The sequence below is a fragment of the Emys orbicularis genome, chromosome 6 (assembly GCF_028017835.1).
Source record: "Emys orbicularis isolate rEmyOrb1 chromosome 6, rEmyOrb1.hap1, whole genome shotgun sequence".
In the NCBI taxonomy this organism is placed as follows: domain Eukaryota; kingdom Metazoa; phylum Chordata; order Testudines; family Emydidae; genus Emys; species Emys orbicularis.
Genome location: NC_088688.1, coordinates 80901750 through 80925461, shown reverse-complemented (window position 1 = coordinate 80925461; position 23712 = coordinate 80901750). Strand labels below are relative to the sequence as shown.

Here is a 23712-nt window from a genome sequence, read left to right as displayed (position 1 = left end):
ACGTATCCACCTAAAACCAAATTACTGTTTGTTTTTTGCAATGTTTATTATTTCAAAGATTCAGAGATTTCATGAATCTATGAAATAATAAACACAGGAAAAAGTATAATATGATTGCTGTTATTCACAAAATTCTAATAATCCTGGAAACGCCAAAGTTTTAGCTTGGATACATGCACCTAATAATGAAACTAATGGTATGGAAAAAAATGAATACAAACTATAAGAACATAATGAGAGAGCTATCCACCATCTATGATATTATGCTAGTTACTGAACCTTAGTCTCTTGCTCTGGCCTTTGATTAAAGTAAAAATGCCCATTTACTTTGAGTTATGTCTAGAAAAAGAACTTATGGCCTCTCTCTTACTGTTGAGCAGTTTGCTTTGTAAAGTGGTGGTTGGGGTCCTAGTTGTTTATCTTTGCTATTTATTAATTATTTACTTACCTATTTGCACAACCTTTGGGACACACAGATCTTGTAGTTGGAGCCACTTGTGGTTTGTCAATCAGTTGGGTGCAAAGGCTGAAGACTGCTTTAGCGGATGTGGTACCAGAAACATTGCTTTGTGAATGGGCAGTAGCCCCCGGTGTCTTTGACTGGTAAAGAATGGTCTAAGAACCTGAGAAGACCTGTCAGACTCCTTGTCTGATGCACCATCCCCTTCTGCCTTTTCTCTAGCAATCAGTCACTGATTGTTCCACTCCCATATGACCTCATATATATGATGATGATGATGAAGGCAGACATATCAAGAAAGTTTGTCTTGCCTGCTCTCTCTTCCTTTGATTGAATTCTTAAACAAACTGCATGTAGAATGAAATGGCTAAAGATAGCAGAAATTCCAAATAATTAGGAGTTTATTTCCTTTCTGTTGCATAGGTGGTGGTAGTCTCAAGTTGAGATATGTAATGAATTATAGACTGTTGTTTCAGTACTTTTCCTGGGATCCCTAGCAGCCAAGTTGGCAGAAATACTCTCCGGAGTGCACAACTTCTGTACATTTTCTCTAGTTTGGCCACAAGACGCACATAATACAGGATCTTATTTGCTGTCAGTGTTCTAGGACCCCAAGGCAATCTCTCTTTCTGACTGGGCAAGTATCCACAGCTAGAGTGAGGTCTGGCTCATTATCAGATCTGAAATCAACTGTTGTTACAATACATGCATGGTTACAATCTGACAACCCACTCTGAATGCTTATTGCATTGGATATAAAGTGTTTCACAACTCTGCTTGTAGCATGTGGTAATGGCACTTTGCCATGTTTAGAAAACTGGGGTTATTCCTGTGCTTGGGATTGTGAATTGGGCTTCAGATTTTGTCACTGAAATATGTACATCTCCAATGAAATCCTCAAACCCTACAGTCAATATGCAGCACCTAGAAGATGACACAATCTGCTCTTTCTTTCATGGATTATTATAACCATTATATGCACTTTTACTTTTTGTAACAATAGCATAAATGGGTATAGCCTATTAAAGACATTGGGGAAGTTTGTTACTCAGGGGAATCTCAAAATCAGCTACGTGCACTGATCTGCCTGTGGGCGTCAATATCTATTAAGTCTTATGATTTCCCAAAGCCATCTCAGAAAACATGGTTTGGTTACAGTGGTCTCTGTACAGACAGATCCCCAAATGTAACTGAGAGAATGCCTAACACAGTACAAGAGAGAATGATTATAACTAGGAGAACTCTTTTCTCTAAATAGTCAAATATAAATACTTCAATCAGCGCGTCATTAGGGCATCCCTATAGCACTGGAGAATTCTGTATCTAAATGCTGGGATGAAAAATTCACTAAGATTCCTCTATGACCTAAAGGAAAGTATATAAATGATGCAATAAAAACATGCGTACAATATGGGCAATTTTTAGACTAAATTCTGCATTCACGGAGATTCAGAAAAGCCTGATATTTTGGGATACTATAGCTAATATTAGAATAATGGACTCGGGAAGTGTATCCTGTAATACTGCAGAACTGGCCATGTAACTTGTTTTAATATGCTAAATGTAAATACATACATCTAGGAACAAAGAATGTAGGCCATATTTATAGGATGGGGAAATCTCATCTGGGAAACAATGGCTCTGAAAAATATTTGAGGGTCCTGGTGGATGATCAGCTGACTATGAGCTTTCAGTTTGATGCTGTGGCCAAAAGGACTCATGTGATTCTTGGATGCATAAACAGGGAAATTTCAAGTAGTTGTAGAGAGGTTATTTTATTTCTGTATTTGGCATTAGTGCAAGTGCTGCTGGAATCCTGTGTCCAGTTCTGGTGTCCACAATTTCAAGAAGGATGTTGCTAAATTTGGAGAGGGTTCAAGAAGAGCCAATAGAATGATTAAAGGATTAGGAAACTTGCCTTCTTGAATACAGGACACCTGGTAAAATTATTCATATTCAAGTGAGTTCAATGGCAATCAATCAGAATATGCAGTAGAACCATTCAAATTAACATCAAGTTGACTGAGCCCCTGTTAAAAAGAAATACTGCATAGTTGTATTTTTTTGTTTACTTTCTTATCTTTAAGGCTTTACGGGTTGCACGGGAAGGGGTCTCACACACACACACACACACACACACACACACACACACCCTTCCCCTCCACCCCCCCCCACACAGATGGGGAGAGGTGACACACACACGCCCCCATACACCTCTCTCACACAGGGGGGTGACCGACCAACTCGACCCTCCATGCCTGGCTGGGCCTCCTGGACGGACCCACCTCTCCTGGTACCTGGCGCCACATCTTCCCAAGGCAACGTGTGTGGCGGGGGGCACACAGAGTCATATGCCCCCCCGCCGCCCCCCCCAGATTTCTGCCAGGGTTCACACCAGAATGTGGCCAGCAGCAGCCTTTCGGCACTGTGCACGAGGGAAGGGATGGGAGCTGCTTCCAGCTGCAGGGGAGGAGGAGGCGAGGAAGGGATGACCTGGCTCATGTCTTTGCAGAGCTCATCTCTTCTTTCCCCCCGCCATGTGGCTGGAAGCAATTGGCCCTTCTTGCCCGCACGGTGTCGAAAGGCAGCTAACATCTCCAGCTGCTGATGGGCATGGACATAAGCCAGCCGCCTCCAGCTACAGCATGGGCAGGAAAGGGCTAAGCCCTAAGGATGCATTGTGCACCAGGGCCCAAGGAACCTGACTGCAGGGGCTTCATGGAACCTGGCAAGAGAGGTGGCTCAGCAGGGGACAGTCAGGGTCCTAGAGCCCGGGCTCCAGCCCCAGCCGAAGTGTCTATACTGCAATTAAAGAGCCCCTTAGCCCAAGCCCTGTGAGCCCAAGTCAGCTGGCACAGGCCCACTGTGGGTTTTTAATTGCAGTGTAGACATACCCTTATTGATAATGTGGGGTGAGACAGCTTCCCGTCCCAGCCAGGAAAGGGGGTTAAAGAGCGCCTCTGGGCACAGTCAGCCTCAGCCCGGCACATCTAAGAGGCCTGTCCAGCCTGGAGGGGGTGGATCCTTAAAAGTGAGGATTCAAGCTCAATACCAGGTGCCATTCAGAGGGAAGCTCTCTAGCTTCACAGAGCAGGAGTTGCTTACCTGGAAAGCTGCTTAAAGAGCCTCTGCTGCCTGCACCTGCCTGGAGCCTTTAAAGAGGCAGAGGGATCATCTTTACTTTGTTTTCCTTCTTAAAGCTCGGGGTACTCACCCGTGGCCCCTCAGTCACACAAAGGGTTAGGAACCCATCCCCCTGCACAGAGACGGTTTCCTTTTGCCTTGCAGGGTACAGCCAGGTAAGCCCGGACTGATCTGTAGGCTTTTTCATTTGAACTCCTGTTGCATCCAGGAGGGTTGCTTTCTCAAGCTTCACAGCTGGAGGCCCGCACTCCACACTGCAAGCCACTCAAATGTCTACATCCAGCGAAAGACTTCTGGGATGAGAGAGGTGCTCACCCTCACCGCTAGGGAGCACCCCAGAGCAGTGGTTCTCAAACTTTTGTACTGGTGACCCCTTTCCCATAGCAAGTGTGTGACCCCTTATAAATTAAATCATCACTTTTTCATTTTTTTAAATATATTTAACACCATTATAAATTCTGGAGGCAAAGTGGGGTTTGGGGTGGAGGCTGACAGCTTGCAACCCCCAATGTAATAACCTCATGACCCTTTAAGGGGTCCAAGAACCCCTGCCCTAGAGGTTCAACCTATGACACAGTGGCTGTAAGAAACATGAGCTTTGTTGAGAAATCATTGAATTCACTGAAATCTAGTCTAAATAATCTTCATCTGCAATAAAGAAGTTTTATATGTGTTGCTAAAATCCCCAAAGCCGAGAGGTGGAAATGAAAGGGGGCATGAAAGATAATACCAGATTAGTGATTTCTAATTGGGAATTAAAAAACAAACAAAAAAACCCGAGGAGTCCTTGTGGCACCTTAGAGACTAACAAATTTATTTGGGCATAAGCCTTCGTGGGCCCACGAATTTTTAGTCTCTAAGGTGCCACAAGGACTCTTTATTTTTTTCCCCTCTTCTCCCTCCTCTGATACAGACTAACATGGCTTCCACTGAAACTAATTGGGAGTGCCACTATTTGCCTAGATGCTTCCTGTCTCACATACACAAAGATCAGAAGAGGATAGCACTAATCCAGGGGTCGGCAACCTTTGAGAAGTGACATGCCAAGTCTTCAATAATTTAAGGTTTCGCGTGCCAGTAATAAATTTTACATTTACGGGGGCCCCAGACAGAACCCCAGACTGGCAGCGGACTGAGTTGGGCCGGCGGTAGGGACCCTGGCTGGCAGGGGCCGGTGGACGGAACCCCAGACCAGCAGCGGGCTGAGCGGCTCAGCCCACTGCCGGCCCGGGGTTCCGTCCATCCAGGTCAGCAGCAGGCTGAACGGGGCCGAGACCCTGGCTGGCAAGGGGCCGGCAGCCAGAACCCCAGACTGGCAGCGGGCTGAGCGGGGCCGGCGGCTGGAACCCCAGACCAGCGACGGGCTGAGTGGCTCAGGCCGCCGCTGGTCTGGAGTTCTGTCCGCCGGTTCCTGCCAGCCGGGGTCCCGGCCCCACTCAGCCCGCTGCCGGCCGGGTTTCCATTCGCCCAGGCCGGCAGCGGGCTGAGCGGGGCTGGCAGCCAGGGGCTGGCAGCCAGGACCCGGGCTGGCAGCAGCGTGCCAGTAAAAATCGGCTCGCCTGCCCCCGGTTACCGACCTCTGCACTAATCCATTTCTAGCTTTATTTAAGGGTTGTAAAAATGGAGAAATTAAATTCTCCACTTAAGTAGGTAATTTGGCCAATGTCATAAGCAAAATTAATGGAAAAACTGGACACCAACCATTAGGAACTGATACATTATGATATAGAGGCTCTTTGATGTAATGGGCACTATATAAAGACACAGATTAGACACATGTGGATTAGATTGACAGATAACCCATTTGAAGGAGTTGGAAGGCTGCATGGTGAGAAAGTTGCATGAAAAAACAAAGAAAATCAGAACTTGCCAAGCCTGAAGATCAGGAGAACAGATTTACCTCATGAGGATCCATGAGGCAGCAAAGGATAACATCAAAGTCCCTGGTCCAGATAGAGAGGGAATTGGCTTGAGTACTAAGTGGGGAGCTATCCTCACTTATTACTAAATTGTATCAACTATTGTGTGTCTAACTTCTGGTAGGCTTCTATATACAACTGTTAGCCTTTCTGAATTGCTGACGAGTTTTATCCATATCTATATGTGAAATTTAAACCAGAATAAGGTATGGTGTGCACTTCCAAAGACGAGTTAATCAAGAATAGCTATCCAGAATAACCCCATGTAGGCAAGCCCTTACTTAAAGAACAAATAGTTCTGTATCTATAGCTATGTCTATCCTAATATATATAATCAGAGAAGTAAGTGCTGATGCAGATTATATGGTGTTAACTGATGTAATTTACACAGTGAAGGAGTCAAAGGCTGAGGTTGGAGCAGGAAAATCAACAAGAGGTGTAAAAATAATGCAGCCTGCCTTTATTTTTGTATGGGCTTGGGCCATTCATTTCACTTCTTTATGCCTGTAAATAGGGATAAAAGCCTAGCTGGCTGGCTAGAGACAAGGTGGATGAGGTAATATATTTTATTGGACCAACTTCTGTTGGTGAAAGTGACAGGTTTTTGAGCTACACAGAGCTCTTTTTCAGGTCTAGGAGAGGTACTCAGCTGGATGGCTGGCATTTTTTGTGGATTAATCAGTTATGTTTGCAGAACAAGTAGAATGCTATAGATTTATTTATTTATTCATTCATTAACGATACCACGGCAACCTAAAGAGGAATTTAAAAATAACCCAAATCTTTAAATCTCCCCATAGCAGTTCTTTTTGCTTCAACAATAGGCTTTGACTGATTTTTAATTCAGGAGAGGATCGAAATGACACCTGTTATGTTCCCAAGAGATCAGACAGTCCCTCATCCCAAAGTATTCAGACAAGAGACAGTCTTAGTTGAAAATATTTTCTTGCCATTACTACATGGCTGTGCAGCAAGGTAGTGGCAGGAATCCCACGCTGGAAGATCTCAGATCTTCCCAACATTTCTTAACAGTCCATTTTTTAGCTACTCCCTTTCCTCTTCAGACAGTGATTCTTAGCACCAGGGAAAGGAAATAGAGAGCTCCTACATCTTTGCCCCACTACCGAGTGGCTAATCCAATCTCAAGGTTTTTCCCAAACATCTTCCCTCCTACTGCCCATTGTTCTTATGAAAATGGGACAGAGCTGCAGGAGATGATATGCTGAGAAATGATATAGTAAGAATACATCCAGTCAGAGATGGCAGAATACATAAAAACTTCAAATTCAAGATGGAAGAACAACCGATATTATTTTCCTGATAGGTCAGTTCTGAAGATCTACTGTGTGTGTTAAAGTGACTCTCTTAAAACAGATGTCCCCTTACCTGGGACTCCATCTGGCTCCCATTGAAGTCAATGCCATAACTCTCAGGATCAGACCCCTAGTAACTGATAATACCTCAGGTTTTTTTTCTTGTTTTAATAATTTAATGTGATTTTTCACCATTTCTGCTGATTATTTACTTTTGCATTATTTTACTCATCTAGGGCACACAGAAAAGGCTAGTCTTTTCAACTGTATTCTAGGCCATTTAGCTTTCTGGTTCTCATGCACCAGGTTAATTAAAAAACAACCAAATCTATTTTCATTTAAATTAAAATAAAACATTCAGGAGAATGTTTCTGTTTAGTAAAACTTTTTTGTTTAAAAAAAACAAACAACGAAACCAAGCTTCTTCCCCTAAATTTAGGGTCTAAACTATCCGACCGCATTTCTTTAAGTATATTTGACAGAGCCTTTATTTCCTTAAGCTTTTTTTTTTTTATCTTTAGGGTTCTCTGAGAAACTGTCCACTCATCAGAGAGAGAGGCCGAAGTTGGCTAGGTTTTCAAAGTTGCATGTGTAAAATTAGCAATGCAAATCCTGCAGGTGGTTACCACTTACTCAGAAAACTGTCTGAAAAAGCAAAGAACCTTTTTTCACTTGCCAGATATTATCAGACCCATGAACACATGGAAACATTCTACCTAATCTTTAGCATATCGAATCTCTTGGTATATACAATCATGCCTAAAGGATAATTCATTTAATTTTGTGTTTATGGCCCTAAGAATGCTTTTTATTCATTTGGCCCTCAGAAGCATGAACAGTTCAGGAAGGAATAATGTTGAAATTGAGGTATAGTTAAACCTGGCTGACAAGGTAGAACAAAAACACCCAAACCACCTGTCTATTTGATCTCAAAATTGTAGTGTATGCAGACAAATGATTCCCGTGGCTTTAAAATAGTATTCAGAAAGTAATTCACTGAATAGGCCATTTTAAGAATATATTGTATTAACTTTGCTCTCTAGTCTTTCCAAATTCCAAAAGGCTAATAGCATAATTCTAAAAACCCTTATTTGGACAAGCGAGGGGAGGAGGGTTGTGTAATGTGAGACACAAGTAATAGTTTCATTGACTTGAGCTACTCCCATAAAAAGGAACTACTTGCAGGTTTAGCCCTCTAGGTTGTATTTCTTTTAACTAACAATGGTGCTTAATGTTTTCATTCACTTTAAATGATTTTAAACAATTCCCTTACAGTGAAAATATAACACCTACCCCCAAGCACACGTTTGGATTAACATCTTTCCTAGAAGTTGTTGAACATGTGAGCCAGCTCATGTGATTGAGGCTTTGCAGGATCAGTACCTCACTTAGCAAGACTGTATTCATATTTCTTCATTGGACATGTTTCCTTCTTTGTACAGCAGTGGGCTGTGTAAAATAACCATCCCCGAGGTGGTCTTTCTTTCCTCCCCTTTCAAAAATAATGGATTTTTTTTCCAAACCATGTGGATTACAGTTGTAATTAATGGAATTACTTGAATTCTAAAACTTTGTTTAAGGCCAGAGAGAAACCATTTCTGCTTCTGGAACTTATTCATTTCCTGCTGCTACTGCAATTAATTTATAATTACTTAATATCTTTGGCTTATAAGGCAGTGAAGTGATCTCTTATGAGATTCAAACAGAGATCGTCTTTGTGAAGGCCACCAGTAAACTCAGATATTGCTGTTTTCAAATTAATCTGCTTTTTAACCACAACTTTGTTGAGGTAGCATAATTTAAACAAGCAGCAATAACTGACGGGGTGCATTTATATTCAGCATCTTAAGTTCATTTTGAGGCAAAAGAGTCAAAGGCCGTATACAATAATTATGTGCTGGAGGGGGCTATTGGGTGGGTTTGGTATGAGTGAAGTTTATCTTCTCTCTGGATACTGCTAAATCAGACCTGCCAGGTCTGACTTCCCTGGCCTCACAATTAGAAGGGACAATTTTGAATTCCAAATACAGTAACTCCTCGCTTAACGTTGTAGTTATGTTCCTTAAAAATATGACTTTAAGTAAAACGATGTTAAGCGAATCCAATTTCCCCATAAGAATGAATGTAAATGGGGGTGGAGGGTTAGGTTCCAGGGAAATTTTTTTCACCATACAAAAAACGATATATATATATATATATATGTATATATATATGTTTGTTTAAAACTTAAAACTTTATATATATATAGTATAAACAAACAATTTAATACTGCACACAGCAATGATGATTATGAAGCTTGGTTGAGGGGTGAAGTAAGAGGGTGGGATATTTCCCAGGGAATGCCTTACTGCTAAATGATGAACTAGCACTTGGGTCTGCCCTCAAGGGTTAACACGTTGTTAATGTAGCCTCACACTCTGCAAGGCAGCACGAATGGAGGGAGGGGAGACAGCATGGCACACGCCCTGTGTGTGAGAGAGAGAGAGAGAGAGAGATGCGCATTGCACCTTTAAGTACGCTGACACCACATTCTAAGTACATTGCCTTTAAAAAGATCAGGAAGTTGAGACAGCAGCTGCGGCCAGCTCTCTCCTCCTGAGCCCTATTGTGTATCCCCCCCTTCTGTATATGGAGAAGGGGGTAAGCGGGGAGCAGGGGGGAGGGGGATACCCTGACATTAGTCCCCCTCTTCCCCCCCCTCCCCTGCACAGCAAGGAGGTGGCTCCCAGGAGCAGCTCCAAGGCAGAGGGCAGGAGCGCACGTGGCAGTGAGGGGAGGGACAGCTGATCTGCCGGCAATTGGTAGCCTGCTGGGCAGCTGCCGCACAAGGAACTTAGGGGAGCGGGGAGCTGATGGGGGGGGGGGGGGAGGCCTGCCGGTCCACCCTGGTTGCAAGCCCCCACCAGCTAGCTCCAATGGCCACTCTTCCTGCAAGCAGTGGACAAAGCAGGCGGCTGCCAAACAATGTTATAAGGAAGCATTGTACAACTTTAAACGAGCATGTGCCCTAATTGATCAGCAATGTAACAACGAAACAACATTAACTGGGATGACTTTTTAAGTGAGGAGTTACTGTAGATCAGATTGCACTAAGTGATGTTTTTTAGAAAAGAATGTTCCCAGGAAGGATATGCTGGAACCCCCACTCCTTATAAGAGCTTCAGCACACGCACGATCTAAATAATGTATTTGCACACTGCTGTGTGAAATAAACTCAGGACAGTTACAGGAAAAAAGTATAAACACTTCCAGCAAATGTACTTAAAATAAGTTTGTTTGCCAAGCAGTGTTGCCTCCTTTCTTGATCCCAAAATCAGTCACCCTACCTATCTACAACACAGAAAACTGGGGTCACGAGGCTGAGGTTTTTTATTGTTTGTTTGTTTTTTTGGCGGGGTGGGAAAGGACAAGACTTCGTTAAAATATTGGCAGTGCATCACTGGAAAGAGTAGGGGTAGAGGAGAGTCAAAGCCAAGTAAAATAGATGTCAATGAGGGAAAAGTAGATGCTTTCGGAACCACTTTTTTTCTTTTTTAAAATAGTTTTATCTTCGTAGTGCTTGATTTAAACAACACGAACCAAACATAACAAAACTAGAAACCTCCTCTCCGCCCCCCCCCCCCCCCAAACTGAATAGGAGGCAGGCTGGCTGGCTGACTGTGTATGGGAAACAGAGAAGTGACTGTGCACTGAGTGCTGTTAATGTGCACACTAAACCAACTGAAAAAAATAGTGAAAAATATTTTCCCCCAAATCCTTTCAGTTATAATAATCCTAAAGGGTTCTTTTAACAGTAATCGATAAAGGAAGTTTTAGATACAAGTGTTACTTTTAAGTAGACAGTGTACTTTTAATGTTGCTGGCTACTCTGGATTCTATATTTAAATAATTGAAGGAGTAATCTAAAACTCACCCCAATGCACATAAAGCTCTTTGGTGCCCAGAGGCCTAGTGGCCCTCATTGTTATTGCTTGTATGGAAAATTGTCCTTGATATTTTAAAAAAATTGATAAGTAGTACAAGCAGCTGGGCTCCACTTCTTCTTCAGAAGAGGAGGCTGGTGGTAGTGTGAAGATTTATGGTGACAAAAAGGATTATCTTGAATGCCCTCGTCAAAATCCTAAAACCAGTCCTTTGCATAGTCGAGTGATCAGAGTCGGAGGGACAGGATAGGGCAGGACCACTCAAAAATGCTAAAGCCAACTGTGGGTATCTGACCTTAATCTATGACTGTAGACAAAGGAATTACCCCCTAACTTTTGAACTTGAACAAGGTTCGTGCATAGTACTTTGCTGATGCAGAGTGAAGAAATTTGCACTGCTTTTACATCTGCTTTATCTGGTTTGTGTTTTTTTTTTTTTTTTTTAAGAATAAAGCAGTTTGTTTTTCAATTCCAACATCTTTTATAATCACTAAGCATTCTGTTCTCCTGTATGTCGGTTATGCCCACATATGGGCTAGGAAACAGCATGGGTTTGGACTCAGTTTCCTTTTCATTGCTCTATCAGCAAGGAGCTGGGGAGCAGCACAGTTGCCCCAACCCTGATTCAAACTGCCTTCTCTAAACCTACAAATATGGATGTCTTTTGAGCTCCCATAGAGGAACGTCTGAGATTTTTGGAGACAAAGGTACCATGTAATGGAAATGCCTCCACACAGCTAGGATCTGCAGGTTTTGACTCCCCAGAGTTCACAGAAGTGGAGCGGAGCCTTTGGGCACTTAATCAAATTATTTATTGTGAAGGAATTAATAAACATACAACTCCAAAATTTCATAGCGCTGTAGTTTAAATGAACTTTTGAAAGGAGAGCTGTGAGAGCTTATGAGAGGCTAAGTATCTGAATGTATACGTCATGCATTAGCCTGAAGCCTGCTTTCCATACTCTTTCCCCCCCCCCCCCCCCTTTGGTACAAAGAGTTCCTCTATATGGTTCTGGCCTACACTGGTTAGTTCAGTGAGATCTCTGTAAGATACTCTGTATTATTTTAACTACTCATCTGATTTAGCAGTACCAAATTCAGTCATTGGGGCTGTGCTGATAGTAAGCTACAGAAATACAGGATGTTTTCATCTATATGGAAAATGCTTTACATGTGTGGGACTATTGCACTTTAAAAGTATAGCATTGTAATGGATGTTTTTGAAAAGTTCTTGGCTCATACCTTATTGTGTATACTGTTTAAAAAAAAAAAAAAAAAAAAAAAAAAAAAATTTAAAGCAAGGGTTTTGCCCACTTGGCCTAATTTTGCAATGAATGAGCTTGCAATAACTAACGTTATGGGCATGATGTTGGTTCTCGTATTTCACTAGCAGGATATATGTTTTTTGAACTATGTTGTAATGAAGTTGGGAAGAAAACACAATTTAAATTGGAAATAGCGCATGTTAAAGCACAGTAGAAATCTACTATAGATGAACTGCAAAGGAAGAATGAAAATGGAGTGACGTACAATTAACAACTGTGGAGCTCCACACTAACAAATCTGTCAAATCTAGCAGGCCCTGAATGTTGCATGCTTAATCTAATATATCACAATTTATAGCTTAGGGGAGAGCATGGGTAAGGGTCAATGCCAGACAACGTGGTCTCCAAATTCACGACGAGATGCAGAAGTGAGGTAATGCAAATAATGGTTATTTTTCAGAATTCTTTCAAAGATGGAGCTGTCCATCTGTTTATCACAACTGTAATTCAAGCAATGTCTGATTTCAAGCAAACTGTTTTCTCTTTATAGATGTTGATGAGTGCCAGGCTATACCAGGGGTCTGTTCAGGAGGAAACTGCATTAATACAGTTGGCTCTTATGAATGCAAGTGTCCTGCTGGTCACAGACAGAATGAGGCAACTCAGAAATGTGACGGTAAGTGTATAGTGTCTGAGAACATTCCTAAATGGTGATCATTGACTCAAAGTAAAGTGTCTCTTTGTGCTGTGGTTTTAGAGACTTGTACAGTGGATCATGATTGGAGCCTTTCTGGTAAAGAAAGAAAAAGGTTTCAAAGTTCTGGGTTTTACTACACAGAATTTTAGCTATGTTTGATGTAGGGAGGCACTACCGGTTGTATTTCTGCTGTGCTTAGTCATCGTTATTGGGCTCATCACATCATGCGTATCTGCTTTGTTCTTCATACTTTCTACTAGACAGTTTGCCAGCTTACCTGATAAACTGAATAAAGCAGAAAATAATCCTGTTCCAAAGTTTAAAAAAAAAAAAAAATTAAGGTGAAAAGACTGAATGTACAGCATTTGGAAGCAATTGTATTATCATGGTTTATTTTTTTTAAAGTTCAAAATATTCTAGTAGTGCTTGCTCATATCGATTCCAATTAGGTGTGCGCATGCCATGTGCACGGCTGTCAGAAAGTTTTCCCCCTAACAGCATCCATCAGGTCGGCTGTGGAGCCCCCTGGAGTGGCCGAGCCGGCGCCCCCTCAGTTCCTTCATACCGCCCGTGATGGTCGTTGGAACTGTGGCGTCTTGCTCTGCAAGTTCTCCACGTTTCCCTAGCGTTCTAGATAGTTGTTGTTTGCTTTTGTTGGTAGTTCTTTGGTTTTGTTGTAGTTAGTGGTAATTGGGTTGGGGGGTTTACCCTCCACCCTGACTGTTTTTTCTTCAGAGTTCTCATGCCCAAGTCCCCAGGATTCAAGCCCTCCACATCCTGCTCTAAGCCCATGCCAACGGGCGACCCCCATGTCTCTTACCTAAAGAGACTGGGGGAGGCTCACCAGGCTGAGAAGTGCAGGATCTGCAAGGGTTTTCATCCCCAGACTAAGAAGGAGCGGGACTTTCGCCTGAAGTAGCTCCTTATGGAGGCGGCCCTTCAACCCCAGCCTACTTCGGTGCGGCAGGACCCAGCAACGAGTTGTTGGGTGCACAGCGCCCCGGCGGTGATAGTGTACGATAATGGACTCTGGCCGAGACCCGCGGCACTGACGCTGGTGACATCGACCCGGCACCACTCCCATTCCCTGGCACTGAAGCGACTCCGGAAGCTGGAGAAGGACGGCTCTCCTTCGCAGAGACCCACCCCTCTGGAACCAGCCACCGTGGTGTACCCTGGAGGGGAGCGCCCAGGAGCGAAGGTCGTGGACATGGCACCGTCGACTTTGGCTCTGCTGGGGGAACCGTTGAGTCCGGTGCCGCTGGACTCCCCAACCCGCAGCATTATGGAAGTCCAACTGCCTTACACCCCGGACACCTTTGCGGCTGTGAGAGACCTCATCGCCATGACGGCACCGGGGTCTCCTCTGCTCCACGCCAAGCCTCCGGTGCCTCAGCGGATGGCACTGTCTCGAGGAAAGCTGGCGTTGATCCGACCGTCGGCACTGCCAGCTCCTTTGGCTGAGCCTTGGTACCACTCCCGGTCCCGCCACCACTCCCCATCGCGGCACTGGTTGTACTCGCGGCACTGCTCTGGATTGCATTGACGCTCCCGATCGTGGCACTGCTCCGCCCACTGGTCAATGTTGTGGAGAAGGTTCCGGACCTGGCACCGATCCTAGCACCATTCACCATCCTGGTTCAGCACCAGGCAACAGTACCGCTCCAGGTCCCGGTACTGTTCCAGGTCCCGGCACCACTCCCCAGCCTCGCGATGCCGCTCACTGGTGCAGCTCCGCTCGGTGCCACCCTGGCTCTCGCGGTTCGGATCTTGTTCCTCAGGTTCGGAGACAGTGTCGCAGTTTTCAGAATGGGACTGCCGCCAGTCAAACCGTAGCCGCCCTGATGTGGGGGCAGGATCGTGGCAGGCGCAGTGGCTGTTCTGGACCCCATGGACGTACCACCAGGCCCAAGGTACACAGTCTGGAGCTTCCCAGTCGGCCACCTCTGAACCACGGGTGCCGGAAGCCTCAGCTAGTCGGCCCGCTCCTGGAGGTGTGGAGGAAATGCTGGGCCTCCTCCCCACCTCGGGACCCCCTCTGACTCCGGTTCCCGAGCCTGCACCTGCAGTCAGCGACATGGGACATCGGGCCCCCGTGGAGCAGAGGGGTCAGGATGACCCTCTCCCCCCCCCCCTTGGCCTCTTCATCCTCCTCCCCTGCCGAGGCTGTAGCGGGCACCTCCATACCTCAGTCTCCAGGTTGCCCCCCCCCATAGACATCCGTTCCCATCAGGACCGCCTGCGCTGGGTGGCCCACAATATGAATTTGCAGGCTGAGGAGCTGGTGGAATCCGAGGACCCGGTGGTGGACATTTTGGCCCAGGAAGGTCCATCGAGGGAGGCTCTGCCCCTCATCAGGACCATCCAGATTAATGCCAAAACTATTTGGCAAACCCCGGCCTCCATTCCCCCTAAGGTTAAGGGGGTTGAGCATAAATACTTTGTACCCTTGAAGGGGTACAACTATCTGTTCACGCACCCACAGCCCTACTCACTGATGGTTGTGGCTGTGAATGAAAAGGAGAGGCATGGGCAGCCAGCCCCAGCGCCGAAGTCGAAGGACGCCAAGTGGCTGGACTTGTTTGGCAGCAAGGTGTACTCCATGGGTGGGCTCCAGCTCAGGATTGCCAATCAACAGGCTCTCCAGAGCCGCTACAACTTTAACTCTTGGAACTCCATGCTGAAGTTCAAGGAACTTGTGCCTCCTGAGTCCAGGGAGGAGTTTGGGGCTCTTGTTGACGAGGGCAAGACGGTGGCATGGACCTCTTTGCAGGCCCCACTGCACGCTGCAGACTCAACCGTGCGCACCTTGTCCTCAGGGGTTGCCATGAGGCACACCTCGTGGCTGCAAGCCTCTGGCCTGCTTCCTGAGGTGCAGCAGACACTGTAGGACCTGCCCTTTGATGGGGAGGGCCTGTTCGCAGAGCAGACTGACTCTAGGCTGCATAGCCTTAAGGACTCAAGGGCGATTATGAAGTCCCTGGATATGCACACCCCGGCAACCCAGCGGAAACACTTCAAGCCCCAGCAGCCGCAGCAGCGCTCCTACCCTCCTTGGCCGAGGCAGGACTTTTACAGGCGGCAGGGGCAGAATGGAAGGAGGAAGTCCTCCAACCCCCCGTCTGAGCAAGGCCAGGGCCCGACCAAATCATCGTCGGGTTCCAAGCAGGCTTTTTGAAGGGATGCCTAAGGACAGCGTACCAGACTTACCCTGGATCCTTCCCCGCCCTTTTTGAATGGTTTATCCCACTTCCACCGTGCATGGTCCCAAATAACCTCAGACAGCTGGGTCCTTCACATGGTGGAAGCAGGATACTCTCTCCAATTCTGCTCCTACCCGCCCCTGTCCCTCTTCAGGGACCCCTCTCACGAGCAACTCCTTATTCAGGAGGTTCAGGCGCTCCTCACCTTGGGAGCGGTAGAGGAGGTTCTGCGGGAACTAAGGGACAAGGGGTTGTACTCCTGATACTTCCTGATTCCCAAGGCCAAAGGGGCCTCCGGCCCATTCTGGACCTGCGCGGGCTCAACAAGTTCATGGTAAAGTTGAAGTTCCGCATGGTCTCCCTGGACACCATTATCCCTTCCCTGGATCCTGGAGACTGGTATACCACCCTTGACATGAAGGACGCATATTTCCACATAGCGATTCATCCGCTGCACCGGTGCTTTGTGGTCAACCACTAACATTACCAGTTTACGGCCCTTCCCTTCGGCCTTTCCACAGCCCCCTGGGTGTTCACCAAGTGTATGTCAGTCATGGCTGCCTTCCTCCATTGATGGTGGGTGCAAGTGTATCCTCACCTCGACGACTGGGCCGCACCAGAGAGCAGGTGGAGTTCCACCTCCGCCTGGTCAGGTTTACGTTCGAACAGCTGGGTCTCCTTCTCAACGTACTGAAGTTGACCCTGGAACTGATCCAGAGGATCAAATTCATCAGGGCGGTGCTGGACTCCGTTCAGGCGCGGGCCCTCCTACTGGACTCCCGTTTCCAAGCCATCGCGGGCATCATTCAGGGCCTTCAGCGATTCGTGATGTCGACAGCAAGGGGATGCCTGAGCCTCCTTGGCCACATGGCTTCATGTACATACGTGACCCGGCACACCAGGATCCGACTCCGGCCGCTGCAAGCATGGCTCGCCTTGGTCTACCGCCCTGGGCGCAACAACCTGAATTTGGTGGTCACCGTCCCGGAGCGGGTCCTCATTTCCCTCCACTGGTGGCTCAACCCTCGAGTGGTGTGCGAGGGAGTCCCCTTCCACAGCCCTCAGCCTTCCTTGTCCCTGGTCACGGAGGCGTTGGCTATGGGGTGGGGAGCTCATCTGGGAAACCTTCAGACTCAGCGCCTGTGGCCGTGGGCCGAGCTCTCCCTCCATATCAACGTCAGGGAGCTGATGGCGGTACGCCTTGCTTTCAAAGCCTTCTAGGCTCAACTGCGTGGTCATTGTGTGGCGGTTCTCATGGAAAACACCTCGCCCATGTTCTACATCAACAAGCAAGGACTATTCGTTGCAGTGGCGGACCAGATGAAAGGCCTCCCGGTCTCCTCTCAAAGAATATCCTCCTGGATCACGTCCTGCATCTGCACTTGCTATGAGCTGGCCAGGGTGCCGACCCCAGCTCTTACTGCACACTCCACTAGGGCCCAGGCCTTGTCAGTGGTGTTCCTGGCCCAGGTACTGATCCAGGAAATCTGCAGGGCAGCGACTTGGTCCTCGGTGCATACCTTCACCTCGCACTACGCCATCGTCCAGCACGCCAGGGACGACGCGGCTTTCAGTAGAGCGGTGCTTCAGTCAACGTTCCTTAACTCCGATCCCACCACCTAGGTAAGGCTTGGGAGTCACCTAATTGGAATCGATATGAGCAAGCACTCGAAGAAGAAAAAACGGTTACTCACCTTTGTAACTGTTCTTTGAGATGTGTTGCTCATATCCAATCTGATTCCCCCCCCCCCTTCCCGTGTGTCGGAGTAGCCGGCAAAAAGGAACTGAGGGGGCACCAGGTCGGCTGGATAATATATTGAGCACCATGGAGGCACCACTCCAGGGGGCTCCACAGCCAACCTGACAGATGCTGCTAGGGGAAAAACTTTCCGACGGCCATGCACATGGCACGCACACACCTAATTGGAATGGATATGAGCAACACATCTCGAAGAACAACAGTTACAAAGGTGAGTAACCATTTTTTTAATGGATATCCTCAACCTACTGATCATAGTAACAACTGATTTGATGTTTTTTTGAGAAATTACTACTACATACAGTTTCTGTTAAAGAAGGGCTTGGGTACATACAAGCCCCAAAGGAGACTATATACTTTTAGTGCAGTAGAGTTTAATTTTTGCTTTAATTTACCAATCCAATTGAGACACAAACATTGTGTATTCTACAAATAGATTTTGCTTACTTGGTAAACACGTTGATTGTTTAAGGGCAAAAGCTTTGTGAATTTTCGAAGCAATGTAATGGAAAACTGTTACGTGTATATAGCTCTAGTGCTATATATAATCTTAACAGTTCTAGTAATTTATGAACTGTTTGTCTGAGGTGTCACTGTAGGTTGCACATTTTAGATGTACACAGTAGTGAAAATATGTTTACAGTTAAAATTATTACTTGTTTGGTTTTTTACCTTCTGATGCACATCAGTTTTATTTCAAGATTTATTTGTGTGAATTTACTGTTACCATGTGATAAAAAGAAACAAGAACATGGGAACTTTACTTGTTCCAGCAAACATTTTCTTAGAAAGCAAAGACAACTTTACTTTCAAGTCTGATAGGAGAGAAAGTGCAGTCCTTTGGTTTGCCGTTAGGAGGCAGTTTAAGTAAGCTACTAGTTCTTTGATACTGAGTTGAGTTCATTTAAAAACCAACAGATGTGGTTAGATGTCTATGGCAAAATGTTGAAGTAGTCTTAGCTTGGTAGTTTTGCTTGCAATCAAATACAGGGATACAGAATTCAGAGTGAAATTACATTTCCATATAAAAATGTTGTGCCTGTTATACAAAATATCTAATGTTATTAAAAAGACTAAAACAAAAAAAAAAACCTACAACAACAGTTAAAGGATTTTGTTCCCTCTGCTTTTCCAGTTTGTTTATGCATTTGACAATATTTTCTGTATAGCCAGTTTTCCTCTTTTGTTGATGGTCAGTTTCACTTCCTTTCTCATGGTCTTCTAGCATGATGCCATTACGCTCATGCATTGCTTTGGGAGAAGCTTGTGTGCATTTTCTTCCCCAAGCCCTTCAAGAAGGTGTTAACCAATAATATTCAGAGTTGCTGTTTCCGAATTTGAGGCTAGCAGGACCTTTTCTTCTCCAGGCCCCAGCACCATGGCTGAGAAGCAATGGGAGCTGTTTGTATGTATTTGAGGTTGCTCCTGTGCAAATGGCCGGGGAGTTCCAGAACCCTGGCAGGTGGACCAAGGGGGGGCCTCCCTTTGGACCACAGACAAGCAAGGGTCAGGGAATATTAGGAGCCTTGTAGGGTATGCCTACACTGCATTGTAACCCAGGTCTGTGGGACCTGGGCTTGTGGATCTGGTGTTTCTAAACCTGCACTTGAATGTCCACCTGGGCTTTGTAAACCTGGGCTTATAGTTGCTGAATTTGAGATTTACAGCATGCTATTGTAACCCACACACCTATTGGGTGTGGTGTTGTGTCCCATCTAGTGGCACCGAGACCACTTAGAGTTAAATGAGTCTGCTCTACAGCCTTAGCTAATAGCCAGTTGGCTTTTAGCTCATGCTGCAGAGGCTCATGCACTAAGCCTCAGAGGTCCCCGGTTCAATCCCGCCTGCCGACGACTAGGGTCTGTTAATGTAACACTATCCTGTCCATACTGCATTATGCATATCTTCTGACTCAGATCTGTGGTTTGAGCTGCAAAATGACAGGGCTTAAACTGAAATTGCAGCAGGACTCCACAAGAGCCAGGCTTTATCTGGGTCTGGGCCAGGAGGAGCAGGAGCAGCAGGGATAGCCTGACTCTAGAATACCTTGGTTATCTTCACAGAAGCTGTGAAGCAGCATCTGGGCAAGGCAAGGAGCCAGGTGGTGGGTGCTTGTTTCCTGGGAACACGCAGGAGTCTGGGAAGCAGGTGGAGCATGGGGTCGGAGGTTTGAAAGTCATGCTTTACCTTTGCCTGCCTGCAAAAATGTGGGGGAGGAAGATGGGTGAGCCCAAGAATATTTGTTATTGTGGGTCTCAACCTGCCCAAAAGCCTGTTCAAAACAACAGTATAGAAGCGCGCAAAAAAAAAAAAAAATCCTGACTCCGTTGAAATCAGTGGCCAAACTCTCTGACTAATGTGGGGTCAAGATTTTACCTTGGATATTTTATTTAATGGGCACATTATTTCAACACTTACTTTTTTAAAAGTAGTCACTTTTTAATCATTTCAATTGTGTCCCCTATGTTGCAGGTGCAAATCACAGCATTTATGTTGTGATGATCTGGAGTTAGAGAATAAAGGAAAAATTTATAGTGCCTATTTGAGCAAAGGAAGAGAACAAATCTATCAAGTTGCATGCCCAGTAAATGAGGAACACACAGTTAACAGCCGCGTGTGAAAAGTCTGCTTTAAGTGACTTGCTTACCATCATGCAGGAATTTTGTGGCAGAGGCAGGGATAGAATCCAGATCTCCAGGTAGCATACAGCTGTCTTATCCATGAGACCATCCTTTGTCTTCCTGCAGTCCCTTGCCCCATTCACTACACACCTCCCAAATTCTGCAACCAAAAAGGGAAGGGTCCTACAGACAACTGTCTCTCCTTCACTACAAAACCCTTATGAATCCCCAGAGCAAATCCATTCTGTGAACTGGAACAGTCAGGGGTCCTGTGGAAAAAGTAGTTTGTGATTTGTGTATCGTATGTGACTGTATCCTAATGCACTTGCACAAGGGAGGGTGAATGAAAGTTACCCATGCAGCTTTACTTTTGGCATTTTCTACATTTTTGAGTGGTTGACTTTGAAACCTTAATAATGTTCTTTTAATGTAACGTTTTGTGTGCACTTTCCTTTTTTGTTTAAAAAAAAAAACTGAAAAAATAGAAGTTCTATTTTTTGGCAACATATTGACACCAGCATGGGTCATCAGCAGGATTGGAATCTTTAGATACATTACACAGATCTCTGCCTTGAGCTAATGGAGTAATTGATAGCAATAGTAGGTTGTTATCCTCTGTGTAGACAAGCACTAGAGAGCAATAACACACAAATATACATCAGAGATTTTCACAGATATTTGCTGACAGCAGAAGAATGGTGAGACTCAGAAATCTTGTGTTCCATTGCAGGCTGTGAGAGGTGTGTATTTTTGTGGGCACAGACTCTTCTGCCCATTTGCCTAAGCTTGATCCCTTCTGCTCTGTCCCCTCCAATCTGTTCCCGTCTAGTCTCTTCTCTACTCTTGGCTCCTTGCCTGCCCAGTCCCAGTCTCCGCTTTTCAGGCTTCTCATCCCATTCCCAGCTTCCTAGTCTTCCTTTTTGGACTTGCTGTCCCAATCTCCTCCCAACTCCCACTCTCTCTCTCCCCCACACCAAGTCCCAGTCGTCTTGCCCAGCCAGTCCCAATTTTCCCCTTCCAGCTCTTTGTTCAGTCTGTCTCTCCCTTCCCCCACAATGGCTTCTCATCCCCTGCCTCCCTTACTGGGCTTCTCATCCAGTCTCACTCAATGTCCCTTCTCTCGGACTCCTTGTCACAGTCTCTTTGCCCACTCAATTTCAACTCTCTCCCCTGACCTCAGGTCCTTGTCAGATATAGCTCTCTTCCCCCATTCCCTAACCACTGGTTCCTAGTCCTGGTCTCCTTGTCCAGCCAGTCCCAGACTCCCCACTCCCCTCCAACATCTGATCTTAATGTTCCCGCCTCCTCCCATTTCCTTCATTAGCTCCCAGTCCCAGCCTCCCCACCCAACCAGTCCCAGTCTGCCCTCCTCACTCCAGCTCACATTCTCATATCCAGCCGTCCTAGTCTCCCCCTCCAATTCAGTCAGTTCTTCTTTGAGTGCTTGCTCATGTCCAGTCCATGTTAGGCATGTGTGTGCCGTGTTCAGCGTAAAGGGAGATTTTTCCCTCAGTGGTATCCGTCGGACCAGCTCTAGCGCCCTCTGGTCTGTGTGCTTATGTGCTGGTGTAAGGTGCCGCTGGCCATGTGCCCTCTCAGTTCCTTCTTACCGCCCATGACAGTTGCTGGAACATCTACTCTTGCTTCAGCAAGGTGCCTATCAGTGGGGTTTTTTTTTTCTTCTTCTTCTCAGTTTCATAGTTGTCTGTAGTGTACATATTATAAATAGTGTTTGTGTAAATAATTAGTACCCTCTCCCCTTATCATTAAGGTGCTTTCTTTGCCCCTGGGAATGGGCATGCCCTGGTCCCCGGGCTTCAAATCTTGTGCCTCCTGTGGCAAACCTATGCACATGAGCAACTCGCACTCCAGTTGTCTGAAGTGTCTGGGAGAATCTCATGTGAAAAACTGCTGGCAAATTTGTTGGGACTTTAAACCTTGAACAAAGAAGGACAGAGTGATTAGATTTAAGGCTATCCTAATGGAAGCCGCTCTTAGACCGGCTTCATAACCAGGCTGCTCAGATTTGGCACCAAGTACTTTGGCCTCGGTGCAAAGCACTCCTCTGGCACCATGCACATCCTGGCACCACTCTCCATCTCCGGTGCCAAGGAAGAAGCATAAAAAGCAGCATACTGACAGAGGGTGCTCACCAGTGCCAAAGAAAGGCAAGCAGGGGGAAGGCTGTGGAGTGTGACCTGCATCGCGTCACTCTTCCAGCCCAGTTCCATGGCAGCACAGTCGACGCCAATGAGATTGTTGAGTCTGGTGAGGAACCCCTGCCGATGCCAGGAGGTCATCGCGGCACCAGCAGGATTGTGATGCCTTCATTCTCACAGGGCTTCACTGCAGCCAGAGACTTACTGTCACTCCCAGTCCCGCCGACCCCATTAAGTCAGCTCCATTGACCTTGAGCAGGAGGGAACATGGTGCTCAGAGTTTCTCCCGGCACCGGGCCCTCTGCTACCCTCTAGAGAGAATCAGTGTCTTCTCTCCTCTTCAAAGTCATCCCTGGTCCGCCACTGGACCTTTAGCAAAGTGAGGTACCGCTTCTCTGTGGCTGCCTAGAGAGGATTCTTCATCTGAGTCTGGCCCTACGTTTAGCTTAAGAGCCATCAGTACCCATCCTACATGCCGTCGGACATTGGTGCGGGTCCCCCCGCTGGTGCCTCACCAGGAGGACAGTGGCCTATGCAATGGCCATTCTGGTTTCCCCAGGGTCAACTAACCTTTCCGTAACTGTTGTTCTTCGAGATGTGTTGCTTATGTCCATTCCACAGCCCACCCTCCTACCCCTCTGTTGGGGTTGGTTGCCAAGAAGGACGAATACCAGCAAGAGAACCATCTCTGGTAATGGTGCACGTGGCGTGCACACACCTAATGTGGAATGGGCGTGAGCAACACATCTCGAAGAACAACAGTTATGGACAGGTTAATAACCATTTTTTTTCTCTCCCACCATTTCCAGTCCCAGTTTCACCAGACTCATTGTCTTCCCCCCTGCACCAGCTCTTATTCCCTCTGTGTTTGAATTAGACGGCTTCCTCCTCCATGCTGCCTGGGTGTCAGCAGAGAGGGATCATTGAGAGCACAGGAGAAGCAAGCTTCCTACTCTGTCTGGTGCCTGGCCCCACTCCAGCTCACAGCAGTTGCGAGAAGTCATTCCCGGAAAAGTTCTTTTGAGTCCCTGTAGCCCTCAGCTGGAGCATGCTTAGTCACTCTGTGGGGATGGTGCATGCACAGTTTCAGTCAGCACGGAGAGCTCTGAGAGGTGCAAATGTGCTCATTATGACAGCAGTAAAAAGCTCAGAAGATTCTAAGCTCTAGCAAGTCTCTACTGAGCATGTGTGAACTGTGATTTTCAAAAGCTTATAATGTTGTGAAAATCTGTCCAAATTTGGCAGGTTT

General features: G+C 46.3%; 1 protein-coding gene across 1 annotated transcript in view; it reads left to right on the top strand.

Annotated features, from left to right (window-relative positions):
- Positions 1-23712, top strand: part of FBN2 (fibrillin 2) — a 260834-nt gene that overhangs the window by 51534 nt on the left and 185588 nt on the right. Inside the window, exon 7 of the mRNA XM_065406785.1 lies at positions 12575-12700. Within this exon, the coding sequence (XP_065262857.1) occupies positions 12575-12700 (126 nt within the window). The remainder of the gene's footprint in view (positions 1-12574; positions 12701-23712) is intronic.